Here is an 11,094-nt window from a genome sequence, read left to right as displayed (position 1 = left end):
CAGTCATTTGCCAGCCTGATTTTTTCAAGTGTGACTGCCTCCCCCCCTTCTCTCTAGCACCCCCACCCCCTTCTCCTGTCTGGAATAACTGGAACGTATTTCAGTGAGCCTGGGACTGGCGAGGAGAGAGCACAGCGCAAGATCAGGGTCTAAATTAAAAAGAAAAAAAGCCATTTCACTGAAAGACAGGATGTTTAGATGAAGGATCTGTGCTGATTGCCTCTTGTTTTAAAATTGGGAACATGCGAAAGAGAAAACTGCAGTAAACCCAAGTCTTTATTTTTCCTCCCCCCCACCCCACCCCCCGGAAAAAATAATAAAACCATTATTGATAGAGGAGAGAAGAGCTTTAAAATCCAAACGACAGGGAAATGAAAGCTGATTGCCCGAAGCGGTCAACTTTGCGGGAACCCAGCAGTCCTGACATTACTGAGGGTTGGGGGGGGAGGGGGAGGCGGGGAGGAAGCGGACTTGAAGGAGAGAAAGTAGTCTGATCTCTGTTCCCTTAATCAGTCCCTGAATATGAACGAGCGACTGACTGTGCTCAGTAACATAACTCTTCTACCCACGGACCGTTTCTTGCCGGGTGGGAAACGTTTCATGAGGCTCCGGCGAGGGAAACTTTGCAGCATCATGGGCAAGGGACCCACAAAACGCAGCTATCTTCTTGTATGTTTATTACGTATGCATTTATTAAGAGCCTGGAATTGCCGCTCTGTGTTATTAGTCATGCCACGCTCCATTGGCTGCCGGGATCTGTCCCCATGCCATCTCCCAGACCTGGCATCCTAGCTTTCTATTAGGAGAGGGGCACACATTTTACGGCAGGCGAAACTTTACAGCCTATGAACTCCTGTCTCTGCAGTTATGTTAAACAATCACATTTTCGCCCAGTCAGGATTTACAAGTGGTGGGTTTGTTAAGTGAGACCCCTCCCTCCCCCCCCCCTTTAAATCACCAGAAGGCACACTTCACTTCCTTCCATGGCTCGCATTCAATGCAGTGACTTGGCAAATATGTTACTTGTTAGAACTGTGGTGTCAGGTGATAAGAAAATCCCTGCAACGTACCATGCTGATGAACATGCGGACCTCTGGAACCCGAGGAGGCTGTGCCCAGCTCCAGAGACCCATAGATCATCCCCAAAGTAATTGAGCATCGAGAAAGAGACACTTCCTTAAGAGCGCCTATGCAGTGATAAGGAAAATCATGCCTTAGGAAAAGGGGGGGAAAAAAGCAGTAAGCTGCCTTTACACCTCCCCACCTGCCAAGGCACTCCAAAGCCCCTCCTCCCCCACGGAAAGCTGCTTGGGAGAGATTTCCCGAGCCTCAAATGCCCACTTGTTTTCTTCTTTCCCTGTTGTAGGTTTCCATTTAATTAAGCAGCTGAGAGGCATGAGCGTGGTACTGGTGCTGTTGCCCACAGTTCTGCTTGTGATGCTCACGGGTGCTCAGAGACCTTGCCCCAGGAACTGCAGATGCGATGGGAAAATTGTGTACTGCGAGTCTCACGCCTTCGCAGACATCCCCAGGAACATTTCTGGGGGGTCCCAGGGCTTATCGCTGCGGTTCAACAGCATCCAGAAACTGAAAGCCAATCAGTTTGCGGGTCTGAATCAGCTCGTGTGGCTCTATCTGGACCATAATTACATCAGCTCTGTGGACGAGGACGCCTTTCAGGGGATCCGCAGGCTGAAGGAATTGATTCTGAGCTCCAATAAAATCACCCACCTGCACAACAAGACATTCCACCCGGTTCCCAACCTCCGGAACCTGGACCTCTCCTACAACAAACTGCAAGCATTGCAGTCAGAGCAATTCAAGGGCCTGCGCAAGCTGATCATCCTGCACCTGAGGTCCAACTCCCTGAAGACTGTGCCCATCCGGGTTTTCCAAGACTGCCGGAACCTGGACTTTCTGGACCTGGGCTACAACCGCCTCCGAAGCCTTTCCCGGAACGCTTTTGCCGGCCTCTTGAAGCTGAAGGAGCTCCATCTGGAGCACAACCAGTTTTCTAAGATCAACTTTGCTCACTTTCCCCGACTCTTCAACCTTCGCTCTATCTATTTGCAGTGGAATCGGATCCGCTCCATCAACCAAGGCCTGACGTGGACTTGGAGCTCCCTTCACAACTTGGATTTATCAGGGAATGATATCCAAGGGATCGAGCCGGGCACTTTTAAGTGCCTGCCCAACTTGCAGAAGTTGAATCTGGATTCCAACAAGCTCACCAACATCTCCCAGGAGACTGTCAATGCCTGGATCTCTTTAATATCCATTACCTTGTCAGGGAACATGTGGGAATGTAGTCGGAGCATTTGCCCCCTTTTTTCTTGGCTTAAAAATTTCAAAGGAAATAAAGAGAGCACAATGATATGTGCGGGCCCTAAGCAGATCCAGGGGGAGAAGGTCAGCGATGCCGTGGAAACGTACAACATATGTGCTGAAATCCAGGTGGTTGTGACAGAGAAATCCCATCAGGCCCCACAAACTCCCCAGAAGCCTCTGATTGTTCTCAAACCCACTGTGTCCAAAGTGGAAACCACCCAACCGACTCCAGTCACACCGAGCCCTTCCCCGGGTTTTCCGATGCCTGGCACGGAGCCAGAGTATGAGCACGTGTCGTTCCACAAGATCATTGCTGGCAGCGTGGCCCTCTTTCTCTCTGTGGCTATGATCCTCTTGGTAATCTACGTGTCTTGGAAGCGTTATCCGGCCAGCATGAAGCAACTCCAGCAGCATTCTCTCATGAAGAGACGCCGGAAAAAGGCCAGAGAATCTGAAAGACAGATGAACTCCCCGTTACAGGAGTATTACGTAGACTACAAGCCAACAAACTCTGAGACCATGGATGTATCCGTTAACGGATCGGGGCCTTGCACATACACCATCTCTGGCTCCAGGGAATGTGAGGTATGAACCATGATCCTCCTAAAAGCATTTCAGCTGCTGGGAAGGAGAGGTAAATGAGGTGTCTCTAATCACTAGAAAGATTAATGAGCCTTTTGCTTTGGGGTTTTGCTCAGTGTGAAAGGTTATTTAATTAAATTACAACCACCAGGAAAGTGACTGTGGTTATTTTTAAAGGAGTTGAGACTTGAAGGAAGTTCATTCAAGGATGAGATTAAGTTGGAATAAACCTCCGTGTTACGGCATCTACTTCTTAAAGTTTGTACATAGGGGTTGGACTTTTTAAGAACTGCTTTTGTTTCTTTTTTCTTTCTTTCCTTTTTTTTTTGGGGTATGGCTTTGATGTCTGGTTCTTGGTTTTCTGGTTTGTTTATTTTTTTTAAGAAATATGAATGAAGGAGGGGCTATGTTAATAAAAAAATACCAAAATTACTGGATTTGAAGAGGATATAAACCAAAGAGAAATTGACCAAGGGTTGATTTTACTGTAAATGTTTCAGTTTCTAACTTAAGCAGGTAATAGCTATGCCTAACACACAGGGATACCTGCCACTTTCTACTTTCCATCTCAAACTTTATACCAACCTAGAGAATGTCAGGAGTCTGCTCTGCTACAAATGCAAGGAGGTTTTATTATTATTATTATTATTATTATTATTATTATTTCAATGTGTGATTTTCCCTGTCATCAGAAGGGCCAGTGACACTTTTTTTTCTGGTTTGTTTTTAAAGGCACATTATGTTTGAGTTTTGGCTAGTTGTCCGGCATCAGGATTTGTGTAACTGTAACTACATGTCGAGGGGTAGTCTCTACAGAGCTGTGATACTATAGGTGATTTAGCCGTTGTACAATTCAAGGCATGAGATGAACTGCCTGTCATTGCTGGTGTTATCCCAGAAAGAAATGATGTGTATTGTTAATCTCTTTGACTAAAACTGACCACAAATAATGTTACAGAGAAGGGCAGGGAATTGAGTTTTGACTATTTTCTCTTTCTATACATTTAGCCTCACCTAATGTTTCAAAGCAGTATTTTAAGGGATTGCCTCTTAACATTTGAGGGAAGAAATATCATCAGTGATGAACATACGTTTTGAATCCTTTAAGTCTTAAGATAAATTGTGGGTACATAATAAAGACCGGGGAAAAAAAAGTTACAGCCCCATCGGTCCCTGCCCCTAGCTCATAATTAGGGATAAATTAATAGTATTCTAAGACAAAGTTAACTTTAATATATGAATAATTATGGTGACACTATCATCCCACTACTCCAGTAAAAGGAGGGGCTCAGGACTGGCAGGAGGCTGTCTGATAATTCTATTTACAGTTACTTGCCTTTGTAAAAGAGATTTTCCATGAGAGTTTTAAGTCATGTGACTCACAACACCCCCCCCATCCTGCCCACTGTTTCCATGTCAGCTAAACAATATAGTAAATTTCATCTAGCCTTTAACTGTCTCTACTCCAACCAGACTACAATACTCAAACAGGTTAGTAGCTAAAACACTTTGGGGCAAATCACTGAAGTTTAAATAACCTACAAATTAGCACAATGAGGACTATTGAAAAGCATTGCAAATGGTGAACTTCTTATCTTTCTTTGTATATCTGATACAGCTTGAGAATCAATAGGAAATAAGACGTCCAGGTTATAAATTCCTATCTGAATACTGGGTGGTAGTGGAGGGCCTTCTAAGAAGGTTTGCGAGACTTGATGGATTTTGAGCCCTCATTAGCACTTTAGAATGCTAACTTTGATGAAGAACCTCCTCCCCATTGGTGCCTTATGTTTTGTACCCACTTAAATGCTGAGCAAGATGGAATGGAAAGGAAGACCATCCTCTCCACTAAGTTAATTGGGTATCTTTGCTTTATCTGATGACTGATGCTTTTTTCTTCCCTTTGGAGAAGTGCTAAATAGGAAGGAAATTCACAGAGGCATTTGAAAGCTAGTAGGGACATTAGAGATCACCAAGTCCAATCTCATCATTTTACAATTTGAGGCAACTGCTGCGTCTTTGGGAGAGAAAATTGTTTTAGCTAAAGCAAAACACCTGATTAGCAACACACCCAAGACTAGATCACATTTCACTTGATGTGATGTCCATTATTGTCATTGTTTCTATTGTTTTTCATACTATATCTTTCTCTTTCCAATGCCAAAATGTTTGAGGAAATACTTATGGAGGAAATATTTATGTAGGTTTTCTTTTAATGGAGGGGTCTCGAAGAAACCTTTATGAGTTGATAAACCATTGTTCCTCTCAAAAAAAAAAGACATCCATAGTGCAGTATTTGTGAAGGAAATATTAGATATCAGACATGAAGAAAGTCTACCTAGCTAGAGAGACCAGTTATGTATCAGTATTTTTTTTTAAATGTCTGTACCATTTTTGCTAGAATGATTTCTTGAAAGAGAAAACAAAACAAAACAAAACAAAACTAATCATGTCCATTAGGTGAAGTCAGGCAGTCAAGTTTTCTCATGTTCCTCATGTTCTATACATACAATGGGATTTTCTCAGTTATTAAATTCTCTAAGAAACTCAAAGAGTTATTAATGCCCTTGATTGTTCAGAACATGAAATAGTATCCAGAAGCCATCACAAAGAAACTGTAGGCTAAGATAATATTATCTTTGATGTCATAGTTAAAAGTATTCACTTTTAAAAAAATAATTATAAACCATATAGTACTTACAAGTCAAATTACAGAAAGGAAAATTATAGACATATAAATATATATTATATACACAGAGGTGTATGTGTATTTATACATATATATGCATATATATGCAAATATATGTGTGTATATACCATGTACATATATATTTCTACTTTTTCAATTTGATTTGTAAGTGCCATAAGGTACACATAAGTGTATATATATATATATATATATATATGTCTCTACACATACATGAATATGTATACATGAATAATATTTGGCAATCATAAATTCTATTAAATAGAAAGCAGACACGAAACAAGTAATTATTAATAATGAATATTCTGATGGAAGGAATTAAAGCACCTTAAAAATAACAGACTCCTAAGTCACAATGTTTGCATTTAGGGTTGTTCCACCATAGTTAGCCTAGTAGGGTTCCTCACTGCTCGTTCACTGAGTGTGACTAGAGAGAGAAGACAGAATGGTTAAACAACTCTTCCCTGACTTTAATGTGTTGATTGAAAGAAAAAAAAATCTAAATCGTTACATTTTCTTGCTTTTTCTCATGACATTTTATTGATCTTTTGCTAAATGGAACCACCTCTCTCACCTCCTGAAGGACTTTTCTTCCATCCTTGAATACTTTCATTTATTTATTTATTTATTTCTCAATGAAGGGGTCATACAGAATAAACCAGTGGCTGCTTCTGTCTCTGAGTGTTTCATTTTTAATTTTATCATTGAAGCTTAATCACTAAAAGAATAATGACCTTAAGTAAACCAAGAAACTGGGTAAAGGAGACATGGTGGAGTAAGGTGGAAAGAATAATTCATCATCAGTCAGAGAATCTGAATCCACATTCTTCTGCTTTTGTGATGTCTTACCTGTATGTCCTTGAGCAAAACTACTAAGCTTCTCAAGGCCTCAGTTTCTGTATCCGAGAAATGAAGAGGGTTGGATTAGATGACTCCTAAGGCCTCCTCTAGCCCTAAGTCTGTGTTCCTATGATTTTAACCTTTGATTTTAAATAAAAAAATACCAAGGTAAAATCTAGGAAAAGAGAAAATTAATCCTTGAAAAAGGCACCTTATTGTAATCTCTTAAGGGTTAAACTGTGATGGTTTTAAAAGTTGGTGAGTGATTCTGTTTTTGTTTTTGTTTTGTTTTTGATAGGGGTACATTAGCTGTAGGTTGAGTTCATTTGCATTTCCTTGGGATTTTAAATGTTAACTTGTCTCTATCTTTATTGGTTCCAGGAAGATTTCAGACATCATGTGACTATGCAATCCTTATCCCCTTTTTATTCTCTGGCTAGGTGCAAACAGTCCACTTTCCTAGTTCCCTTGACTATTTTATAGACACTTTAGACATTGACTTTTTCCAAGTTCCTGAATGGCATCACTCCAATGGCCTGGAAAGGTAATATACTTATGCAAACATAAAATGGTGGTAGGCTCAGACCCATTACCCTTCCTGATCCCTCATCTTATAAACAGCTATCCCTACACACAAATGTAGAAATTGTAATAAAGGAAAAAAATATATTGTGATACCCTTATATGTTGTATGATATGGATGATTTGCAATATTCTTAAAAAATACTTCACAACACTGTTTTTTCCTAAGCCATCAATTTCATTTTAATTAACAAAAATAAGTGGTAAAAAGAAAGACATGTATAGCAAGTCAAATAAAACTGGATGCCTTTCTTAGGCCTAAGACCATTATGCCTATCTGTCTTCTTGGGCGACTAGTTTAGACTATATTGGTTACCCAACATTTCTATGGTTTTCTATTATCATGACGTTTTTCTCCTTTGTCCCATTAAACCGTGTCTATCTGCATAAACTGATTTTGAGGATTAAAAAAAATAGAGAAAATACTTCCCCCAAATCATTTTTCTGAAAGAATTCATTCAAATACTAACTAATTGATAGCAAAATCTGGCAATTCTTCAAAATCCCCAGTTGTTTGTCTGGACTCAAATATTTTTGTTTTTAAAACTTTTTTTTTTTAATGATTGAACTTAATACTTTTCTTTGTATAGGGTTCCTAATTGTCTGTAGACAATGATACAATAAATTGACATCTGTAAGCAGTCTGCCAAGCTGAAGATGAAAGAGAAACCAAGGCCCTCCAGGCTTTGGACTATGATGGGCAGTCTAGCTTTAAAATCCTTTTACTCTTAGATACACCATTTGTCCAGTATTTGACCCTGTCTTCTCCAGCTTACTTACTAGTCTCCCGTGTCATGGGACTTGTAGGGGGAAAAAGAGAATTGAGGGGTAGAGGTTGAGGGCTCACTATCAGCCTTGGAGTACAAAGCATTAATCAATGCTTCTTACCCTACTCAGTAACTTCTTTCTTGAAGTACCAACAGTACTCAGAAATGAGTTATCCTTATCTTCTACAGCCTTCTCAGAAATTTTCTTTTCTAACTCTACACATATTATGTTGTTTGGGGACAGTATTTTAAGACAGTATTGTCTTATGTATGTGGTTTTATACTCTTGCAGGACTTTCATCCTCTACAATCAAAATAACAGAGAATTTCATAAATGAGTGAAGGTCCATAAATGGTCATGTAAAAGATGGGGCTTTGACACTGGGGCATTATAGATGTTGACCCATGCAGTGAATACCTGGGAAAATGGGATGATCTTCTTATCAGTGGAAAAGCTTAAAATGAATGGCAAAAGTTAATATTTTTTGCAGTTTCCTTTAAATTAAAACAGCTCTAGGTATAATAGCTGAAAAAATTTAGAGGTATTCTCAGTGTTCATGAACATAGATTAACAGTAAAAGGGAAATTATCATGATACTTTTCTCCTGTAAATACTAGTCCCTTAGAACTTTAAACCTAAGTTAGGAAGCTGCAGATTGTGTCCTGTGGGAAAGAACCTCCTATCCACTTACCAAATCTTCTCCCAGAAACTGCTAGGAAAGGGCCAAGGCCATGGGCAGTGTTCTTTAACAGATTTAAGTAGGCCATGCTTTCCCTACTGAGGAACATAAAGATTAAAATAAATTTGGTCATTAAAATGTTGCCCATTGGAATAGAGCTTTATGCTAGGGTCAAAATAGATAGACTGGCAAGCAATAGGAAGACTGAAGACTGGTTGAATCCAGAGCTCATGCATGGTAATTGAAGGTTAAAGGAATGGGAAGCACATCAAAAACTTGAAGTAGTGAATGCCAAACCACTGATCTATCCTCTGAAAATGCATCTGTTAAGTTTTACTTTGTGCCAGCTGAGGTGCTAAGCTCTGAGGATAGGAACTTGGCTTCCATCAAAAGATTGCTAATATTCATAAAGATGGATAGATAGATAGATATAGAGGTAGAGAGATGTATCTCTGCCTATCTAGTCTTATCTATCTATCTATCTATCTATCTATCTATCATCTATTATCTATCCATCTGCCTCTGGTAAGTTCTGCCTCTAGAACTTAAACATCAGGGATATTGGATATACTTATTTCAGGAAATGGAATTCTGTGAATCCATTACAAGTTGGCTATAAGGTGACCTTAAATGTTTAAGAAAGCATTTCAAAATTTTGTTCAATCTGTGACTTTACTAATATGGTTATATATACATACACGCATACATATATACACATAAATATATGTATCTATTTATATACATGCATATATACAGATGGACAATTTTATTTTAATTGTATTAATAGACATATACATTACATAGGAGGGTCATCACAATATAGAGTACAGGTGGGCACATGAAGAGTCAGGAATGCCTGGATTACAGGTCAGTCCCCGATGTACAATGGTTATGTGTCCCTGGCCAAGTTACCTAACTGGTCATCCCTCAAGCAACCTTCTAAAACAAAAATATTCAGAAATCTCTTGTCTCCAGGGGTGGAAGAAGGATAAAATTACAGATCCATCTCCCCACGCCCAATAAGAAAACAATGGAAATATTTTAAAGGTAATATATGTAGAGGCACTGTTGAATAAGGGCTAGAGTTCTGAACTTGGACTCAAGAAGACGTAGGTTCAAATTTCTCCCACTAACTGTATGACCCTGGGCAAGTCAATTAATCTCTGTCAACTTCAGACTCTTCACCACTAAACAAATTGGCATAGGAGGTTGACTACCTTCTTGGAAATGTCACACCACTTCTGTATCTTTGCCAAGAAAACGCTGTGGACAGCATTGGTGTGCTGTGGTCCATGGGGTGACGAAGAGTCAGAAACGACTGAATGCCTGAACAAGAGAGTTTCCTTCTAGCTTGGAATGCATGATGCCGTGATGGTAGATAAAATAATAACTAGTTATAGTCACATTTGACTAACTCTACTTTTCCCCAAGAATTCTATGCAAATGGACAATGATTGCATCACTGATCATTTCTTCTGCTTTCTTTTTATGTAGCCATCCTGAATCATTCTGGATTAGTTCTGTTTTTCTTCAACACTATATAAATTCATTGAGATTCTCTGTGCTGACCTTCCAAGTCAGTGTGGTATAATGCAAACAGTGCTGACTCTGGAAGCAGATGAAATGTGTTCAAATCTTGCCTCTGACACTTTTTGTGTGACATTGGGCAGGTCACTTAACTGTCTTAGGTCTCAGTTTCCAATCTGTAAAGATGAAGGTATTAACCTGGATGATATCTGAGTTCCTTTCTAACTCTTGTGCTGAGCTGATAAAAGCATACATATTCACATGTGATTTGCCTGTAATTGTCATCACTGAGTACTTTGTGCTCTTACTGACCAGTCAGAGATAGAGCTACTGCCATTGATAATTAATTCCAACAAAAATCCTCATCATTTGTTCCTTAATTATATTAATGCCTTGATGGAAAGATCATGAGTTTTTTTTTTCCTCCTGCAGTGATGCCTCTCCCATGTCTGTTGTGGAACCATGAAAAATAAAAATAAAATAAATGCAAACATGAAGAAATTGGCATGAAATTAAAATTCTTGGACCACACCCCTTTGGTGTGCACCTAGAAGTATTTTAATCACTGGTCACTCCAAAGCTATATTTGAGTAGTGCAGTCAACAATAGCTTTTTTTTTTTAAATGTGATTGATGATTTGGATGCAGAGACAGTCAGATGGAATGGACATCAGTTCTCCTGGTTACTATCTAAGGCAGGGCACATTTTCAGCATACTAATGCATCTTGGGTGTCTGAGTAAGCAAAATGCCCACTTGGAGACCATGATGTATAGAGGTACCCAAATGGATTTTTCCATGGCAAATATGCAGCCATTCTATATCAGCCACTATTCAAAACTGGCTGTTTATGTGCCAGACACTAAGGATGCAATAGCAAAAAAAAGTCCTGCCCTCAAGGAGCTTATATTTTACTAGGAGCATACATTTCATTAGTGGTGAAATTTTAACTCTTATCATGTTGAAAGAAAGTGAGAGACAGAGAGAGAGAGAGAGACAGAGAGACAGAGAGACAGAGAGAGACAGAGACAGAGACAGAGAGAGAGAGAGAGAGAGAGAGAGAGAGAGAGAGAGAGAGAGAGA

General features: G+C 39.6%; 1 protein-coding gene across 1 annotated transcript in view; it reads left to right on the top strand.

Annotated features, from left to right (window-relative positions):
• Positions 1 to 983: 983 nt before the first annotated feature.
• Positions 984 to 11,094, top strand: part of LRRTM4 (leucine rich repeat transmembrane neuronal 4) — a 798,037-nt gene continuing 787,926 nt past the window's right edge. Inside the window, exons 1-2 of the mRNA XM_027839968.1 lie at positions 984 to 1,147; positions 1,305 to 2,913. Coding sequence (XP_027695769.1) covers positions 984 to 1,147; positions 1,305 to 2,913 — 1,773 coding nt within the window. The remainder of the gene's footprint in view (positions 1,148 to 1,304; positions 2,914 to 11,094) is intronic.

Source organism: Vombatus ursinus, unplaced genomic scaffold, assembly GCF_900497805.2.
Source record: "Vombatus ursinus unplaced genomic scaffold, bare-nosed wombat genome assembly UNPS02014837.1, whole genome shotgun sequence".
Classification (NCBI taxonomy): Eukaryota; Metazoa; Chordata; class Mammalia; order Diprotodontia; family Vombatidae; genus Vombatus; species Vombatus ursinus.
Note: the sequence above shows the minus strand (reverse complement) of the source record. Positions and strands in the feature narration are given on the sequence as shown.